The sequence below is a fragment of the Euleptes europaea genome, chromosome 20, assembly GCF_029931775.1.
Source record: "Euleptes europaea isolate rEulEur1 chromosome 20, rEulEur1.hap1, whole genome shotgun sequence".
Taxonomy (NCBI): Eukaryota; Metazoa; Chordata; class Lepidosauria; order Squamata; family Sphaerodactylidae; genus Euleptes; species Euleptes europaea.
The window spans coordinates 19,390,381-19,411,308 of NC_079331.1; the positions used below are offsets into that span (position 1 = coordinate 19,390,381).

At 45.7% G+C, this 20,928-nt stretch overlaps 1 protein-coding gene across 5 annotated transcripts in view; it reads right to left on the minus strand.

The window, feature by feature from the left end:
- MCTP2 (multiple C2 and transmembrane domain containing 2) overlaps positions 1-18,190 on the minus strand; it is a 140,199-nt gene extending 122,009 nt beyond the window's left edge. For 4 of the 5 annotated variants that reach the window (XM_056865717.1, XM_056865716.1, XM_056865715.1 and 1 more), the window contains exons 1-4: positions 17,711-18,190; positions 14,635-14,697; positions 12,044-12,056; positions 11,690-11,785 (exon numbers count right to left, since the gene is read on the minus strand). In XM_056865717.1, coding sequence (XP_056721695.1) covers positions 11,690-11,785; positions 12,044-12,056; positions 14,635-14,697; positions 17,711-18,190 — 652 coding nt within the window. Of the gene's footprint in view, positions 1-11,689; positions 11,799-12,043; positions 12,057-14,634; positions 14,698-17,710 lie in introns of all 5 variants that reach the window. The other variant, XM_056865713.1, reaches the window with a different exon arrangement.
- Positions 18,191-20,928: the final 2,738 nt, after the last annotated feature.

The following is a 20,928-nucleotide window of genomic DNA, read 5'->3' on the forward strand; positions in this document are numbered from 1 at the left end:
CTGAGGGTTGCCAGCCTCCCGGGATCCGTGCTGATCTGCAGTTGGATAGGCAGATCCAAGCCCGGGGTCCCCTTCCAGACCTGCAACACTTTCAGGGTCTGAGCACCCAAGAGTAGGGATGCCAGCCTCCAGGTGGGACCTGGTGACCCCCACCCCCAGAATTACCGCTCATCTCCATTCTGCAGATGTATTCAGGTTAAATTGCCGTGTTGGCACTTTGCGATAAATAAGTGGGTTTTGGGTTGCAGTTTGGGCACTCATACTCTAAAAGGTTTGCCATCACTGCCCTAAGGTGACTTGAAAGATCTCCCTGGACAAACACTGGTGGGGGTGAAAAGTGATGTCAAGTCGCAGCCAACCTATGCCAACCCTGTAGGGTTTTCAAGGCAAAAGACATTCAGAGGTGGTTGGCCATTGCCTGCCTCTGATAGCAATCCTATCAGAGGAGAATACTGACACTGCTAAACCAAAGATCAAATTCTGCATAAGGCAGATTCACACATTTATGTAAAGCTAAAACTACACAGTATTGAAATGTTTGAAAGCTCATCACGTAAGAATTGTGGACTATGCATGACCACAGGCAGACAGAAGTAACGGCAGACGGATGACACTCATGCAACATTTGCAAAGCACCACAAGAGGGCACCCTTGAAGCGACATTAATTCTCATCTTTCCATTTTTCTACAGTCTCTACAGTTACAATTCCAGAAATTAGATATAGAAAATGTTTTTTAAAAGCTTTGTGTTTTAAAAAGGAGTTACACAATAGGAAAAGTATTACAATGTGCCAAGCCAGCAAAAAGGATTAATGTAGAATGAATATAGAAATGCTCCAGATCATACAAAATGGTTGCTAAAATAATGAAGGGACCAATTTTTTTAAAAAAAGATGGGCGGATTTCACAGACAAAAAAGTTTATCCTTTATTGTGTATCACATAATTGTGCACACAATGTTGGCAGCTTCCGGGCCTACTACGAAGTTGCAAGACCTCCCCAGTACTACAAATGCATTGCTACCACCCCAGAAAGAAATCGGTAATCTGGAATCAGAGGTTTGACCTGGAATAATTTATTTATTACTTACTTCATTTATATCCCACAACTACCCAGTGAGGACCCAAAGCAGCTTACATCATTCTCCCCTCCTCCTATTTTACCTGCACAACAACCCTGTGAGGTCGGTCAGACTGAGTGTGCATAAATGGCCCAAGGTCACCTAGGAAGGGGGATTCGAAAATGGGTCTCCCTGATCCTGGGCTGTCACTCTTATTACTATACAGGACTAGGGCTTTGTGCCATTTTTTTTCAAGTTAGGGTTAATTAACCCTGGAAATTTTCAAAAAGCCAAAAAAGCCAAATATAATGGATTCGGCTTTTTGGAATAATCAAAAATTTTCAGGTTTAATAAACCTGAATCCGAAATGTAAGAGGCACAGAGCTGAATGCTGGGCTCGGCAGTGCCCAGCATTCCGTTCTGAGCTAACATCAGAGGCAGCCCAGCGTTTAAATCGTCATCCCCTGCCGCCCCCGAAGTTGGAAACAGCAGAGGTTGACAATTTGAATGCTGGGAAATCAGTGGCGATGAGGACTCAGCCAGCAGGGAAGAAAGTGGGGAGGAAGGGCGGAGTGGGGAAATGGTGGTGGGACCAAAGCAGCCCGGAATAATGCTGGGGGAAATTGCATTATTCGGGATCCACTTTTTGGCTCCCTACACTTGCCACCATTTTTTTGCCAATAACCCCCCCCCCCCCGAAAAATACAGAAAAGGTATTTTGGGGAGGGGGGTTTGGAGTGGTGGCATCTGATTTGGAGAATCGAGTTTCATTCCCCACTCCTCTACATGAGTGGTGGAGGCTAATCGGGTGAACTGGATTTGTTTCCCCACTCCTACATACGAAGCCAGCTGGGTGACCTTGGGCTAGTCACACTCTCTCAGCCCCACCTACAGTGAGGGGGGAAAGTATTTGATCCCCTGCTGAATTTGCCCGTTTGCCCTCTGACGAAGAAATGACCAGTCCATAATTTTAATGGTAGGTTTATTGTAGCTGTGAGAGACAGAATAACTACAGGAAAAACCCCAGAAACCCAGAAGACAAAAGTCAGAGATTGATGTGCATTATAATGAGTGAAATAAGTATTTGATCCCCTATCAACCAGCCAGGTTAGGGTTAGGGTTAGGGTTCTGCTGTCGACAGAAGCAATCAATCCATCAGATTCCAAACTAGCCACCATGACCAAGACCAAAGAGCTGTCCAAGGATGTCAGGGACAAGACTGTAGACCTGCACAAGGCTGGACTGGGCTACAAGACTTTGCCAAGCAGCTTGGTGAGAAGGTGACAACCCTAACCCTAACCCTAACTGTCAACCTCCCTCGGTCTGGGGCTCCATGTAAGATCTCATCTCGTGGAGTTGCAATGATCATGAGAACGGTGATGAAGCAGCCCAGAACTACACGGGGGGAACTTGTCAATGATCTCAGAGCAGCTGGGACCATAGTCACCATGAAAACAGTTGGTAACACACTACGCCGTGAAGGACTGATATCTTGCAGAGCCTGCAAGGTCCCCTGGCTCAAGACAGCACATGTACAGGCTTGTCTGCATTTTGCCAATGAACATCTGAATGACCCAGAGGAGAACTGGGTGAAAGTGTTGTGGTCAGATGAGACCAAAATCGAGCTCTTTGGCATCAACTCAACTCGCCGTGTTTGGAGGAGGAGGAATGCTGCCTACGACCCCAAGAACACCATCCCCACCGTCAAACATGGAGGGGGACATATTATGCTTTGGGGGTGTTTTTCTGCTAAGGGGACAGGACACCAAGGCAACAAAGGAGTGACTCAAGAAGAAGCACATTAAGGTCCTGGAGTGGCCTAGCCAGTCTCCAGACCTTAATCCCATCGAAAATCTGTGGAGGGAGCTGAAGGTTCGAGTAGCTACACATCAGCCTCGAAATCTTACTGACTTGGAGAGGATCTGCAAAGAGGAGTGGGACAAAATACCTCCTGAGATGTGTACAAACCTGGTGGCCACCTACAAGAAACGTCTGACCTCTGTAATTGCCAACAAGGGTTTTGCCACCAAGTACTAAGTCATCTTTTGCAAAGAGATCAAATACTTATTTCACTCATTATAATGAACATCAATCTCTGACTTTTGTCTTCTGAGTTTCGGGGGGTTTTCCTGTTGTTATTCTGTCTCTCACAGCTACAATAAACCTACCATTAAAATTATGGACTGGTCATTTCTTCGTCAGAGGGCAAAGGGGCAAATTCAGCAGGGGATCAAATACTTTTTTCCCTCACTTACCTCACAGGGTGTCTGCTGTGGGGAGGGGAAGGGAAGGTGATTGTATGCCGGTTTGAGTCTCCCTTAAGTGGCAGAGAAAGTCAGCATATAAAAACCAACTCTTCGTTTTTTATGTTCGGGTTTAGTCGAAGGCACACCTCTATACAGAACTGTTAGTGTGGTAATTCTGTGAACATTGTTGGCACTAATATTAACAATTTAGGTTTGATAAATGTTAAAAGGGGGCTTAAAGCCCAAGAAGGCCATTTTTTGGAAGATTTTCTGGGGGAGTGGGGTTTGCACAAATCTCACATAAAATGGTCCACAAACTTTGATAAATTATTAGGGACTGTCTATACTGCTGTGTAAGTAGGATCGTGCTGTGTAATCTCTGTACTGTTTAATATGTCATGAGCCATCAATGGCCACAGGCTGGAACAGGTCACCCAATATAAATATCTCGGAACGACAATCCAGGCATCTGGATCCAAGTTGGCCCATAATACTCATGTAGCCAATTTGGGGAAAAGGTCAGCCCATTTGATAATCAATTTCCTCCAGACCAAAGGGGCACATTACATTCCAGCAGCACTCAAACTTTATCAGGCGAAAACCCTAGCACAAATGCTATATGGAACACAACTCGACTCTTCACCCTCTAGTCTTACTCCCATTGAATGTGTGCAATCTAAATTCCTTAGAGCTGCCCTGCTGCAATTGCCAAGATGTGTTCCAAATGCTCTGATACGTTTAGAAACTGGCATGATGAAGGTGGAGGCAAGGATTGTCCTGTCCTCGATCTCTCTCTGGCTGAAAATTAACTTCAACCCTAATGGTCTTCTCCCACTGATCCTATGTGACTCCTTTAGATCCAGTTGGGTGACAGCCATAGATGTCAAATTAAACAACTTGGGTTTTACACCCCAAGCTTTACTTCAGTTAGGGTGGGAACAAGCTAAGTTAATTATATCCCAAAGGATAAAAGACATCGAGAGACAAACAGATCTAGCAAGGGCGCCTCTATCCACTGCACCCCTCCATACTAAATACATCCTAGCACCAGCAGCCTATCTCCACTATTTAGAGAGAAATAATTATAGAAGGGCCTTTACCCTGGCCAGATGTGCAGCCTTACCATCAGCTTTGCTTGAGGGGAAATATAAGAAGACACCCTGGGAAGAGAGATTCTGCCCCTGCAAATCAGGGGACTTAGAAACTGTTGAGCATGCCCTCCTGAACTGCAATTTCTATACATTACCCCGTTGAAAGTTTATTGAGCCCCTCTTATCGAGATTGAGACCTGACAGGGCAGGTGAAAGGTTTGAGATGCTCCTACAAGGGGGTAATCCTTCAACCACTCTTCAGGTAGCGAAATTTTGTTTAGCAGCAATGAAAATTCGTCGTCTTAGAACAGCGCAATTGACAGATGTATCCCAGCTGTAATTCCTTTTTTAAATGTTTTAAAAATGTTTTAAGACTTGGACTGAAATTCTTTGATTGTAAGAAATTATTAGTCCATGCTTTCCGTTTTATCATGTTTTGACTGGCTAAGTGCCGCAAATAAATTATCTATCTATCTACCGGTATGTCATGAGAAGACGGTTCGGGTTCCCACTGGCGACAAAGGAGGTGTTGAAATGCTAAAGCGTGGAAGTCAGGAAAGCTTCCACTCTCCTGGCCTTCTGCAAACTGTGCAAAACAAATTCAGGAAGAAGAAAAAGAAGAGTTGGTTTTTATACGCAGACTTTCTCTACCATTTAAGGAAAAATCTAGCCGGTTTACACCTTCCCTTCCCCTCCCCCAACAGACACCCTGTGAGGTAGGTGGGGCTGAGAGAGTGTGACAAACCCAAGGTGACCCAGCTGGCTTCATGTGTAGAAGTGGGGAAACAAATCGAGTTCACCAGATTAGCCTCCGCTGCTCATGTGGAGGAGTGGGGACTCAAACCCAGTTCTCTAGATTAGAGTCCACCGCTCTTAACTACTACACCATGCTGGCTCTCTCCAGCCCTTGCTGGAGGGCTTTTCTGTGCAGGTAATAGAGTTGTACTGCTTAAAAGGGTTTTATGAACGTGCTCGGATAAATGATTTGGGGCTGTGGTCTATACTGCTGTGCACTAAGTAGGATCCTATTTATGTAATTTGTGTACCGCTTAATGTGTCGTGTGAATGTTTATGCTGTGCTTCAGTTCTTTCTGGTTACTGAATGTCTTATTTTTGTGATTGTACTGGCTCACTATGTGTAATCCACCTTGAATCCCTGTGAGAAAGGCTGACTATAGATAGCATGCATGCATACATACATAAATCATGATTTGGGGAATGCTTCACATTTATGATATGGAAAGAAAATATTAATCTAGAACAGGTAATTGTGGTCCAGCCCATATTTGAACAAACAAGGAATCTCTAGTTCAGGGGTATCAAACACAATTATTACAAGGGCCGGATATGACATAATTGGTCGGGTTGGGCCATGCCTCACTAGCCCAGATTGGGGGGGGGGGGGTTGTCTCAGCTGGCTTGCGGGTCGCATAAGGGCTCTCAAGGGGCCATATCCAGCCCTCAGGCTTTGACACCCCTGCTCTTGATCATTAAAACAGAAACACACACACACACACTGCCAACCCCAGAGAAAAAAAGTTTACGTTCCCCGACTTGAAAACTTGTAAATTTAGCATTTTGACAAGAGTTTCCACCCAGCTCTGGGTTCTGCAGCAAGCTATCCAGAAGAGGCATTTTAAAAGCATTTTAGACATTCCCCGGCAAATTAAACTGACTCAAATTAACAACCAATGTAATTTGTCTGTGCCCTCATTCCCCTATACTTGTTCAGCAAAGCTCATTAACAACTGGGCTTGTGCTAACATGAATGCCATAGTTCCACTGTACATTGCATTGGTATGGCTGCACCTGGAGTATTGTGTGCAGTTCTGGAGGCCTCACTTCAAAAAGGATGTGGATAGAATCGAGTGGGTGCAGAGGAGAACGATGAGGATGATCAGGGGCCTGGAGACCAAGCCCGACGAGGAAAGGCTGACGGAGTTAGGAATGTTTTGTCTGAAGAAGTGGAGGTTGAGGGGGGACATGATTGCTCTCTTGAAGCATTTAAAGGTCTGTCACTTAGAGGAGTGCATGGAATTGTTCCTGTTGGCAGCAGAGGATAGGACTCACAATAATGGGTTTAAATTATGGGAGAAAAGGTATTGGGGGGGAATATTACAGTATGAGTTGTTTGCCAGTGGAATCAGGTGCCTAGGGAGGTGGTCAGCTCCCCCTCACTGGCCGTCTTTAAGAGAGGCTGGACAAGCACTTGTCAGGGATGGTCTAGGCTGATCCTGCATTAAGCAGGGGGTTGGACTAGATGGCCTGTATTAGTCTACTGGATTCTACCGGATGAAGGCGGGGATATGAAAAATTGTGCACACTCTCTTGTCGGTGCGTGAAAAGCCCATTGATTAAATCCTCCGAACATTGCGGTCCTTCTGTCCTGCAGTGAGGAAGTAAATGAACGCTTCCTCTCGGGTGACCAAAAGGGGATTTTTTGTCTGCTTTCACACAAAGACCACTGCCTTCCTCTCTCCCACTCCAGCAAGATACCATCACAAATCTGTCTACAACCTAATCCCACATTCTTTTCTCATAAATGAAGGCAAGAAGCTGCCTTCTACTGAATTGGACCCTTGGTCTACCAAGGTTGGTATTGTTGACTCTGACTGGCAGCTGCTATCTGGGGTTTCAAGCCAACGTCTTTCACATCACCTGCTGCTTGATCCTTTTTGATTGGAGATGTTGAGAACTGAACCAGTGTCTTTCTGGACGACGTGTGTGTGTGTGTGTGTGTGTGTGTGTGTGTGTGTCAGTGAACAGAAGAACATAAGAAAGGCCCTGCTGGATCAAACCAAGGGCCATCAAGTCCAGCAGTCTGTTCACACAGTGGCCAACCAGGTGCTTCTAAGAAGCCCACAAACAAGACGAGTGCAGCAGCACCATCCTGTCTGTGTTCCACCGCACCCAAAATAATAGGCATGCTCCTCTGATACTAGAGAGAATAGGTATGAAGCATGACCAGTATCCATTCTAACTAATAACTATGAATACCCCTCTCCTCCATGAATATGTCCACTCCCCTCTTAAAGCCCTCCAAGCTGGCAGCCATCACCACATCCTGGGGCAGGGAGTTCCACAATTTAACTATGCGTTGTGTGAAAAAATATTTCCTTTTTTCTGTTTTGAATCTCTCGCTCTCCAGCTTTAGCAGATGACCCCGTGTTCTAGTATTATGGGAGAGGGAGAAAAACGTCTCCCTGTCCACTCTCTCCAAACCATGCATAATTTTATAGACCTCTATCATGTCTCCCTTTAGCCGCCTTCTTTCCAAGCTAAACAGCCCTAAGCGTCCTAACCGCTCCCCATAGGACAGTTGCTCTAGTCCCTTAATCATTTTGGTTGCTCTTTTCTGCACTTTCACAAGCTCTATAATATCCTTTTTTAGGTGTGGTGACCAGAACTGTACACAGTATTCCAAGTGTGGTCTCACCATAGATTTGTACAAGGGCAGTATGATATCAGCAATTTTATTCTCTATTCCTCGTCTAATTATGGCCAGCATGGAATTTGCCTTTTTTACAGCAGCCGCTCACTGGGTTGACATCTTCATTGAGCTATCCACTACCACCCCAAGATCCCTTTCTTGGTCTGTCGCTGCCAGCACAGATCCCATCAGTGTATATGTGAAGTTGGGTTTTTTTGCCCCAATATGCATCACTTTACACTTGCTCACATTGAATCTCATTTGCCATTTTAATGCCCATTCTTCCAGTACGCAGAGATCCTTCTGGAGCTCTTCACAGTCCGATTTTGTTTTAACCACCCTAAATAATTTGGTGTCATCTGCAAACTTGGCTACTTCACTGTGTAACCCCAACTCCAGGTCATTGATGAACAGGTTGAAAAGCAATGATCCCAACACAGATCCCTGAGGCACCCCACTGCTCACATCCCGCCATTGTGAGAACTGACCATTGATTCCTACTCTCTGCTTCCTATTTGTCAGCCAACTCTCAATCCACAAGAGGACTTGTCCTCTTATCCTTATCTTAAGAGGACTTGTCCTCTTATCCCATGACTATGAAGTTTGCTTAGCAGTCTTTGGTGGGGGTCTTTGTCAAAAGCTTTTTGGAAGTCCAAATACACAATATCCACAGGCTCATTCCTCTCCACATGCTTACTGATGCTATCAAAAAACTCTAATAGGTTAGTGAGACAGGACCTACCCTTACAGAAGCCATGTTGGGTTTTGCCCAGCAGACCTTGCCCTTCTATATGCTTGACAATTCTATCTTTAATAATGCTTTCCACTAATTTACCTGGAACAGACGTTAAGCTAACTGGCCTGTAATTTCCTGGGTCCCCCCTGGAACCTTTTTTTATAAATGGGTGTTACATTGGCCATTTTCCAGTCCTCTGGTACAGAGGCTGATCGAAGGGACATATTACATATATTTGTTAGAAGTTCAGCAATTTCCCATCTGAGTTCTTGAAGAACTCTAGGATGAATACCGTCTGGTCCCTGTGACTTGTTAGTTTGCAGTTTGTATAGACGTTCTAGGACTTCCTGCCTTGTTACCACTATTTGCCTCAGTTCCTCATTTTCCCTTCTCCAAAATCTCTGTTCAGGAGAAGGAATCTGTCCTGTATCTTCAACAGTGAAGACAGATGAGAAGAATTCATTTAGTTTTTCAGCAATCGCTTTATCCTACCTTAGAGTTCCTTTACTCCCATTGTCATCCAATGGTCCAACCGCTTCCCTAGCTGGTTTCCTACTCCTAATATACTTAAAGAATTTCTTATTGTTTGTTTTTATGTGTTTAGCAATAAGCCCCTTAAAATCTTTTTTTGCATCTCTAATTATCTGCTTGCATTTCCTTTGTGCAAGTTTGTGTTTGCTTCTGTTCGCTTCATTTGGGCAAACCTTCCAGTCTCTGAAGGAAGACTTTTTTTCTATAATTGCTTCCTTCACTTACCCATTAGCCATGGTGGTGACCTCTTGGACTTATTACTACCTTTCCTGACCTGCGGTATACAAGCTAGCTGAGCCTCTAGTAATGTGGACTTGAGTAACCCCCAAGCCTTTAAGAGATTTAACCCTCTTAACTGTTCCTTTCAACCTCCTCTTTACCAGTTTTCTCATTTTAGAGAAGTTCCCTCTTTTAAAGTCATAGGTAATTGTATGAGATTTCCCAGTCACTTTCCCAATTACATCTAAATTAAGTGGTTCTGGACTGGCTTCCCTGTTGGTCCCCAGGATAGGGTTGCCAGGTCCCTCTTCGCCACTGGCGGGAGGTTTTTGGGGTGGAGCCTGAGGAGGGTGGGGTTTGGGAAGGGGAGGGACTTCAATGCCATAGAGACCAATTGCCAAAGCGGCCATTTTCTCCAGATGAACTGATCTCTATCGGCTGGAGATCAGTTGTAATAGCAGGAGATCTGCAGCTAGTACCTGGAGATTGGCAACCCTAGATTCACCCCAATTCAGCACTGCAGAGGGTGTCTTGCCCCCTCTGCCCTATCAACCCTTGGCCTAAGTCCAAGAAGGTACTGAATTGAATTATGAGCCCCATGGTGCATTGGAGAGAGCACCTCATCAAGGCCTTCACTGTAACAAGTTGTCACCAGATTTGCACTGTGGCCAGAGGACCTTCCAGGCATTGGGCTGAAGCACAGATGTTCCCATTGTGTGTTCAGGCAGAGAGCTTTCTTGGAAAACTCAACCTGCTTCACCTCTAGGGTTGCCAGCTCCGGGCTGAGAAATGCCTGGAGATTTTGGAGGTGGAGCCTGAGGGGGGCAGGGTTTGGGGAGGGGAAGGACTTCAATGCCATAGAGTCCAATTGCCAAAGTGGCCATTTTCCCCTTTCTACTAATGCTAACTCACTCTTTGAAAGCACCTATTGCTTATACCAGGAGTGTTGAACTCAATAATTACAAGGGCCAGACTTAAAATAAATGTCACTTGGTTGGGTCGGGCCATGCCTCGCCAGCCCAGATCAAGAGTGGGGGGGGGTGGCTACCTCGGCTGGCTCGCCAGCCGGATAAGAGCTCTCAAGGGGCTGGATCTGGCCCGTGGGCCTTATGTTCGAGACCCCTGGCTTACACACTGTCACACAAATTCACCGTCTCTTCTTGGTCTGCGAGGAATTCCCTGTCTCCTAATCCTGATTTATGCCATTCTCTACTCTTTTATCAAACAAAAGGGATGGGATGGTTTTCCAGCTGCGGGGGTCACAGCCAGGGGAGGGGAAATGTTAATCTTATCAAAACTACAAGTAGGAAGAAAGGTAAACTGGGGTGGTAAATTGTTGACGTGAAAGGATGAGCTTGATCACAATGGATTTTGCCCAAAGTTGAAACTAAGGCCAAGTGACTCTCAGAAGGGGTTTCTCTCTGGAATACATTCACAGACATGCACTACTATTACTATTTAATTCATTGTAACCTGTTGACATTGTGTCCTCTCCTCCATTTTATCTTCTCAACAACCCTGTAAGATAGGTTAAAACAAGCCTAAGGTCATCCAATGAGCATCCATGTCAGAGTGAGGATTCAAACCTGGGTCTCCCACATCCTACTCCAACACTCTAACCACTAGACCACAGTAGTAAATGATGACAAAGACCTCTGTCTGAGACTCTAGAAGGCTGATGCCAGTCATAGAAGACAATAGTGACCTTGATGGACATAAGAATAAAAGAAAGGCCTTGCTGGATCAGACCAAGTCCATCAAGTCTAGCAGTCTGTTCACACATTGGCCAACCAGGTGCCTCTAGGAAGCCCACAAGCAAGATGACTGCAGCAGCATTATCCTGCCTGTGTTCCACAGCACCTAAGATAATAGGCATGCTCATCTGAATTCTGGAGAGAATGGGTATGCATCATGACTAGTATTCATTTTGACTAGTAGCCATGAATAGCCTTGTCCTCCATAAAAACATAAGGAAAGCCCTGCTGGATCAGACCAAGGCCCATCAAGTCCAGCAGTCTGTTCACATAGTGGCCAGCCAGGTGCCTCTAGGAAGCTCACAAGCAAGACGACTGCAGCAGCATTCCCCTGCCACGCTGGCTCCAGTGATCTGCAGAGTAATATTATTCCAAATAAGCAAACCTGTGAGAATTTGAATCGTTTATCAAAGAAACCGCAAACTGTCAACAGACTTTGGTCCTACAGCTCACAGAAAGTTCTCAGATGTTTTCACCTTCACAAATCTGTCTGTGGTCTCCTCTCAGCTTTTCCTTCCTCATTCCTTGCACTCAGCCAAGAAACCAACTGATTTCTATGCAATTGTTTTTTTTTAGTATCAGCTAGATAGCAAGCAAAAAAACAAAAAAAAAAGTAACTTACCACAACGATCTCTAATGACCAAGTTTCTGCCTTCTCTCAGATGTATTGTTAAGAGATAGGCGAATGTGCCGGGCAATTTACTCAGACCACCACTTCCTCCCGGAAGCGCCTGAAAAATAGTTTTAAAAATACTCTGTGTTACTTTCATTTCCCATAAAGAGCAGGCTTTAAACACAGAGGCTGAGTTCTAGGAACTGAGAGCCACGGGCCCCACAGAGCAGGCCATTGAGAATGCAGAAGCACCACCCCAGGAAAAAACCCTTCCCAAATCTGCAGCTGCAGAGAATGCAGGGGTACCCCTCCAATTCTCCCCAAAGAAATGTTCTCTTGTGGCATATAGGTAGGGTCCCCAACCTTCCGGTGGCACCTGGAGATCTCTCACCATTACAATTGATCTCCCAAAGACCAAGATCTGTTCCCCTGGAAAAAACAGCTCTTAACCACTATACCACGCGGATTTAGAGAGAGGAACACTTGCCAAGAATACAAGTGTGGGATTATGCTAGGGAGCTAAAACAATCACCCAAGTCGCTTCTGTGTATATTTATTACTTGTTATTGTATCTTCATGTGCCCCTTCCCAATAAAGGATGCACAACACCCAGGGGTTGGGCTGCCGAAATTTTAAAAAGGTAAAGGGAGCCCCCTGTACAAGGACCGGGTCATTCCTGACCCATGGGGTGGCATCACATCCCGACATTTACTAGGCAGACTACGATTATGGGGTGGTTTGCCAGTGCCTTCCCCAGTCATCTTCCCTTTACCCCCAGCAAGCTGGGTACTCATTTTACCGACCTCGGAAGGATGGGAGGCTGAGTCAACCTTGAGCCGGCTACCTGAAACCAACTTCCGTCGGGATCGAACTCAGGTTGTGAGCAGAGCTTTTAACTGCAGTCCTGCAGCTTACCACTCCGCAAAACTTTACTTTACTTTAATGATATTGTTCATATGGCCAGTTCGGCCCTAAACAATGTCACACTGAAATCAAAATAAAAAGGAAGGAAAAAAGGAACTATCTAAATAGCCCATAAGGAAATTAATATATTTTTTTATCTTAATTGACTGGGAAAGAAATTTGGTGACTGCCAATGTAATCTTAAAATCCACCCCTGCTAAAAGAACCCTCAGATTATCCAGTTTAGAAGAAGGTTCCCAAATAAAAGGCTTGATCCATCTATCTCTAGCCACGTTGAGCAAGTCGCAGCTAAACAAGGAATGCTGAAGAGTGTCTGTTTGGCCAGAGCCACATTGGCATACTCTCTCACAGAACGGTACCCTATTTAAATGGCCTATTAACTCCCCTGATGGGATGGCATCCAGTCTAGCCAGCATAAATAATCGTCCGTATCGCAGGATTATCAGGATATCAAAGTACATTGGGAGGGATTGCGGCAAGTTTAGACCTAGGTATAGAGGTGAGCACACTCCACGTGCTCTTATTGTAGTGCTTCCAGAATCTAGTTTTTGCAAGAAGCTCAAGACGGAAGAAAGAGCTGCCAAACTTTGTGATTAATCCACAGGTCAATTATCAGTCACGTTACGCTATATAGTTTCAATTATTGGTCACGTTACACTATATAGTTAGAACAGCATGCTAGGCTCCGGGAGACCTAGGTTGAAATCCCCAATGGCTGAGCGGGTGTCAATGTACCTTTGGCCCCTGCTTGTCTAATTTATATAGATCCCTTTCGGCTCACGGAAGCTGAGGTTGTGGACAAGATCTGTCCGCCTGCGCTCTCAACCCTGCCCTTCTGGACTGACAAAATTTGTGGGAGGGGCTGTGGCTCAGAAGTAGATAATCTGCTTGGCATGCAGAAGGTCCCAGGTTCAATCCCCAGCATCTCCAGTTAAAGGGACCAGGCAAGTAGGTGATGTGAAAGACCTCAGCCTGAGACCCTGGAGAGCTGCTGCCGATCTGAGCAGACAATAATGACTTTGATGGACCAAGGGTCTGATTCAGTATAAGGCAGCTTCATGTGTTCATGTGTATGTGGGGGGAAGGCTAGAGGAGTGGGTAAGGTGAATGAGAAATGCTTCCTTGAGATTGGGGGTTGTACCACCCAAGGAGGCAGTGATTAGACTTGTTTTGAAAAAAAATCCACCCAAAGTAGGGTTGCCAGACCCCCGCTGGGGGCAGGGGATCCCCCGCTTTGGGCCCCCTCCCTCCCAGTGCTGTCCAGCTGGCTGGTGGGAGTAGGGTTGCCATCCTCCAGGTACTAGCTGGAGATCTACTGCTATTACAACGGATCTCCAGCCGACAGAGATCAGTTCACCAAGAAAATGGCCGCTTTGGCAATTGGACTCTATGGCATTGAAGTCCCTCCCCAAACCCTGCCCTCCTCAGGCTTCGCCCCAAAAACCTCCCACTGATGGCAAAGAGGGACCTGGCAACCCTAGGTGGGAGTCTTACCAGGAGCAAAATGAGGCCTAGGCCTCGATGTCATTGGTGCAATGACGCCAGTTCCAAAAGTGACGTCATCACATTGCCAATGATGAGGGAGATGTTCTGGTATTTGGACAAAACTCTATGGCAAGAACAGCCTTCCATCTTTCGGAGGCAGACGAAGATGGTTTTATTCAGGACTGCATTTGATTAAAGCAGTCCTAAATTGTGATTTTAAAATGTTGGTTTAATGTATTTTTATGTACTCCATGTTATGAATTTCATTTATATTATAAGCTGCCTTGAGCTCCATAAGGAAGAAAGGCAGCTAATAAATGTTTTAAATAATAATACTGACACTGATGTTCTAATGACAGTCACTCAGTCAGCCTAATCTACTTTGACGGGTTGTTGTCATAACATCAAAACAGAGAAAGAGGGAACAATTGTGTAATTGGTCCATGTTTTACACTTTCCTGCAAGTGCTTCATGGGAGGTATTTGCAAGACAAATCCAAGCTCAGCTGGGATGCATTTTTTTTTAGGGGGAAGAAAATCACTTACAGAAGGTTCTTCAAATAGCTGGGAGGAACAGGAGGAGTCAAAGTTGGAACTTTCACAGGAACGCTGTCAAAAAACAAACATCCCTTTAGGCAACGGAAACTGCGTACACATCATGTCCCACTGCTGCCTGACAGGTTTCTACCTAGACACAAATCAAGAGAAAGATGGGGCAGAAGAAGATTATACCAGAGGGTTCTTTATCGAGGCTCCAACCAGGTGGAATGGTTTCAGCTGAAGAAGACGAAGAAGAATGAGGAGAAGGAAAAGAGTTGGTTTTTATATGCCGACTCTCTACCTTTTAGGGAGAATCAAACCAGCTTGCAGTTGCCTTTCCTTCCTTTCCCCACGACAGGTTCCTTGTGAGGTAGGTGGGGCTCAGAGAGTTAGGAGAGAACTGTGACTGGCCCAAGGTCACCCAGCTGGCTTCATGTGGAGGAGTGGGGAAACAGATCTGGTTCACCAGATTAGAGTCCGCCACTCATGTGGAGGAGTGGGGAATCAAACCCAGTTCTCCAGATTAAAGTCCACCACTCGCCACTAATTGCCAAAGCGGTAGAGTTGCCAACCTCCAGGTAATAGCTGGAGATCTCCTGCTATTAGAACTGATCTCCAGCCAATAGAGATCAGTTCACCTGGAGAAAATGGCTGCTTGGGCAATTGGAATCATAGAATCATAGAGTTGGAAGGGACCACCAGGGCCATCAAGTCCAACCCCCTGCACAATGCAGGAAATTCACAACTACCTCCCCCCTCCACACCCCTAGTGATCAGAAGATGGCCAAGATGCCCTCCCTCTCATCATCTGCCTAAGGTCACAGAATCAGCATTGCTGACAGATGGCCATCTAACCTCTTCTTAAAAACCTCCAGGGAAGGAGACCACCTCCCAAGGAAGCCTGTTCCACTGAGGAACCACTCTAACTGTTAGAAAATTCTTCCTAATGTCTAGACGGAAACTCTTTGGATTTAATTTCAAGCCGTTGGTTCTAGTCTGACCTTCTTGAGCAACAGAAAACAACTCGGCACCCTCCTCTATATGACAGCCCTTCAAGTACTTGAACATGGTTATCATATCCCCTCTCAGTCTTCTCCTCTCCAGGCTAAACATACCCAGCTCCTTCAACCTTTCCTCATAGGACTTGGTCTCCAGACCCCTCACCATCTTTGTTGCCCTTCTCTGGACACGTTCCAGCTTGTCTACATCTTTCTTAAATTATGGTGCCCAAAACTGAACACAGTACTCTTGTTGAGGTCTAACCAGAGCAGAATCTATGGCATTGAAGTCCCTCCCCTCCCCTCCCTCAGGCTCTGCCCCAAAAACCTCCTGCTGGTGGCGAAGAGGGACCTGGCAACCCTACGAAGGGGCCATTTTCTCCAGAAGAACTGATCTCTGTCACCTGGAGATCAGTTATAATTGTGGGAGATCTCCAGTCACCACCTGGAGGTTGGCAACCCTAAATGCGCTAACTGCTTCCGCCTCCTCCTTTCTTCGCCAGGCTGCTATCAAAACAATTGGAACGCTTTAAGTAAATTGCCGGGATTACCTCACAGCCAGCTAAGCCTTTCTGTGTGCAATAAGGAAAACTTTTTTGTTTCTTGCCTGGACGACGCAATAAAGAAGCAAAAACAACACACAAAACCAAAATCTCGGCTCCTACAGGTCACGACTGATCGGATGATGCTTAGAGAATGCCAGATGAACCTGGGACCGGCCAACACCTGGACACAGTCCTCTATGAACAAGAAATGTGATACAGATGTTGTGGTTTGAAATTCAATAGAAGGGCAATGAAAAAGCATTCCACAGCCCAAGCGAGAATCTACCTGCCCCTCCTCTTTTGCCAAGCCATAACTTAAATGGGTTCAACTTTCAGACAGTTTACCTGACTTCCACCCCCATTCATCATTTTCAGTACAAGGGGTAGAAAGTTGAGAAAGGGTTCCGCCTTCCAACATGGAGAGATTTAAGAGCAGAAATACCCAACGGTTCTCTCTCCCCATGCCTGAAGTCATCACTAATCCACCAGGGATTCCAGCACTGACCTTGCGAAGGGGCCAGCATCCTTGCTGACCACCTCCTGCCCATAATTTTATTTGGGGAGGTTTTTAAATAGGCCACGAGCCCCAAATGACAAGCAGAAGGAGAGTTGTTTTTTATACCCTAATATTCTCTACCTTTAAGGAGTCTCAAACCGGCTTTACAATCGCCTTCCCTTCCCCTCCCCAAAACAGACACCCCGTGAGGCAGGTGGGGCTGAGAGAGTTCGGAGAGAACGGTGACTAGCCCAAGGTCACCCAGCAGGCTTCATGTGGAGGAGTGGGGAAACCAACCCGGTTCCCCGGGCTCGGGGCAGCTTACGACATAGTCCAACAAACAAAAAACCTAACAAGTTAAACGTTATTGTACACAGATTGTACAGGCATTCATTGTAACTTATAAAGCTGCCTAACAGAAGCCCTATTCACATGTGTTCATCTTCGTCTACAAGATGGAGTTTGTGCTAGATCCAAAAAGTATGTTGCTAAAAAGTTTGCCAGATAATATGCCAAAAATATATAATGAATTCTTTAAGTATATGGTGACAGCGGCAAGAGCATAGTATGCAAGAAAGTGGAAAGCAGAAAATTACCCAGATACAATTGAATGGACAAATAAAATAGCAGAATACGCAACTACAAGTTAACGCCTTTAGTGCATAATAGATCACCCTCTGACTTCTATGGAAAATGGAAAATGTTCCTTGATTATATAGCTGTTAACCAATAAAAATAATAGAATGTAAGAATTTAAGTAATGCACTGTCAGATATGCAAATATAATAAGTCAAAGAAGCTAGAATAGAAGTTGTAAAGTACGTTCCTGTATAATGTAAGAATCTGATGTGTATGTTTGTATGTTTTGTTTTATTTGTTTGAAAAAAATTAAAATTAAAAAGTACCAAAGCATTCTGAAGAGGAACATGCACTAAAATTAGGTTTGCACAAATTTAAGCCACACTTAGATTTTCTGGCTACAGTCCCAGAAGATGCCCCTTCCCGCCCGAGTTCAGTTTGGCCAACCTCGATTTCATGCTTACCTCCATGGTGTCTTCTGTAAGGTCACTGCTGAAGCTACTTCTTTGCAGCAATTCGAAGAGCTCATCAGAGGACCTCTGCTTCAGCTCAGACCCTAGCCCAGAAACGGCAGGTTCCTCTGCCCCTCTAACCCCTATTTCCATGTGAACAGTCTCCCGATGACTCCACTGCCAATCCTCCCCCTCCTGTTTCAAAGAGGTGCTGCTGCTGTTCTTGACGAACATCTCAGTGGCAGAAAAACCACTCGGGAGGAACGTGGACAAGGCTTTGGAGCGCGAGCAGCTGGCTTTTTCTTCGACAACCCTCTCAACATTCAACATGTCAGGAACCGAGGAGCTCAGACGCCGGTCTAAGGGGTGCTGCTTCTGTGCCTCCATCGTTTTGGTGGAGTTTTTCTTAGTCCTTCTAAAGCTGAAGTTTTGGAACAGCGGCTTTGTTTTCTGTTTCAGCGAATCCCAGACGGAGGCTTTATCCAGATCCATAATCAAACCGATCTCCCAACAGCACCAGGGGGTTTCTGGCTTGGAGTCTGTTCACCGGCTTCTAAGGATGAAAAAAACACAGTGAAGGGAAAGCTTATGCTCACATCACAGAGAAGTACTCCATCCAATTAAATATCAGAATGTCTCAAACAGATATTTTGAATGGGTTCTCAAAGGGGAAAAAAAGGTTGCATTACTAATTCTTCCCAGGTTTGTTAGCTTGTTTTTGTTTTGTTTTTAATCATGGACAAATGTTATTCTTCTAGGAAGGAAACCAAGGAGAGTCTATAATCCTAACACAAGTCATGAGAGTAAAAATAGTCAGGGGCGAGCTATTTTGATAGCCTCCAGGAGGCGACCCAACGGGAATTCTCCAACATGATAAATAGGTTCCAGTCAATAGCGACGAGAAATTGCTCTCCGGGAGCAGTTACCCACCTCTCTCGGGTGAGTCACACATTTGGGGCAGGGCCGAGACCCAGAACTGGCACACCAAACTTCAATGTGTCTACCCCAGGGGCCACCAACCTTTTTATAATCAAAGAGCCACGCTGCGCTGTTCAGAGCGAGAGCTCTAAAAAGATCCAGGCGGATCTTTGCCTAAATGGAACTGGACCATTTAACGTGACTGATTATCGACATGCTGACTGAATAAACCCGGAAGCTTGAGACGTAGCCAGTATGAGTCTTTTTTGTCAGGAAGCGGCACGCACGAGTTCTCACATTAAGTCATAAATACAGCCAGGAACACCATGCACAATTGTTTTAGTGCATTGGCATAAGTGGTTTGCATTTGGTTGAACACACCTGTTCGCCTCTATCATTTCCCTTTCCATGGCACATCTCCGAGCAGCCCTCGAGTCCCCTAAAAATCTCTGCCAGCCAATCCCTTCCCATTGGCCCCGTGGTGCCCCCAACACCTTTCCTGTTGCCCGCCAAGCATTTTAAAGAAGTGAGTGGGGCCAGATGGGGCTCATCTGATTGGCTGTGCAGATTAAAATAACCACAGTGTCGGTTTCATTCTCTCTTTCTCTCATTCTTTCCTAGTGTATTTTTTTTTAATTAGTTCAGCAGTGGAATCGGCTACCTAGGGAGGGGGTGAGCTCCCCCTCACTGGTGGTCTTCAAGCAGTGCTGGACGAACACTTGTCTGGGATGCTTTAGGCTGATCCTGCATTGAGTAGGGGGTTGGACTAGGGGTGTGCATATCAATATGCCGAATTTAAAAAAAAAACCTTTTTGGTATTTTGGGGGGGTGTTTTTTTTTTTTACTGGCATTAAAAAGATTGCAATAAAATGGGGGCATTATTCGGGACACTTTGGCCCTTGCCCCGAATTTTCCACCCCTTCCCTCCCCCCATACTTACCTTTGGCCCAAGCTGGCAATTGGCTCAGATAGGAGGAAGGCAGGCACGTTCCTTCCACAGTGGCGAAAGGAATGTGCCTGCCTTCCTATTTGAATTTTTTTCTGCATTTTCCAGGTTCAGGTTTATTAGCCTGATGGATTTTTTGAAAATTTTCAGGTTTAATAAACCCAAACCCAAAAAATACCAAAAACAAACTCAGTGCCCACCCCTAGGTTGGACTAGATGGCCCATATGACCCTTTACATTCCATTATTCCAGTAGTAGTAGTAGAAGAAGAGTTGGTTTTTATATGCCAACTTTCTCTACAACTTAAGGGAGACTCAAACCGGCTGGCAATCACCTTCCCTTCCCCTCCCCACAGCAGACACCCTGTGAGGTAGGTGGGGCTGAGAGAGCTCTAACAGAGCTGTAGCTTGCCCAAGGTCACCCAGCTGGCTTCGTGTGTAGGAGTGGGGAAACAAATCCAGTTCACCAGATTAGCCTCTGCCGCTCATGTGGAGGAGGGGGGAATCAAACCCAGTTCTCCAGATCACCACTGCTCCAACCACCGCTCTTAACCACTACACCACGCTGGCTCTCAGTACCCCTCCTTTTTCTTAAGCGGAGGTCTTTCACATCATCCACTACCTGATCCTTCTAAGTGGAGATGCAGGGAACGTCTGCGGGCAAGGCAGATGCTCGACCACTGAGCCACAAGCCCCTACCTACTCTATTGGACTATGCTCCTTCAGATTTCCCACACTCTTCCCCAAGCCTATTTTTTTCAGATGGCCTGAAAACACCACCATTGGCTCGATTGCAAAATCCCACAAATCAGTAGTTCCCTCCAACTAAGCACCAGGAAAGAACCAGCAGCACAGAGAGAGAAAGGAATTAAGTAGGTCCAGGATCAGATGAGCCCAAAGCTCATCCCTAAGACTGACTCCACAGAGGAGGGTGCCCACTGCATCTCTGTGTGATGTCTTGTTCTCACCTTGCCTCCTTCCAACTAGCCTTCGCTGCGAGTGGATAAGCCGGCCTGCAGTAGAGGGGACTGATGCACCACTCCCATTATCTACCAGTTACCTGTCTTCCGGCTTCCCTGCCTTCAAAGGAGGCTGTTCATCGCCTCTCCTTCCAGTTGTCAAATGTGCCCCTATTAGTGAAATTTGCAAAAAAATAAAGAAACCCAGATGGGGAGCTCTTCTGAAGGTGGAGAACACTCGTACACACAGAGAATAAACCTTTTGAAACGGAATACTGCCACACGCTTCCAAGTTTAGCTCAGGAAAAATACAAAAAAACCTCCCTCAGCTATCAGAAGACGTTTTCTGGCAGGCTAGTTTCATAAGGGCAGTAACCGTCTCCTCCTACCGCTTCTCACACTGTGGTA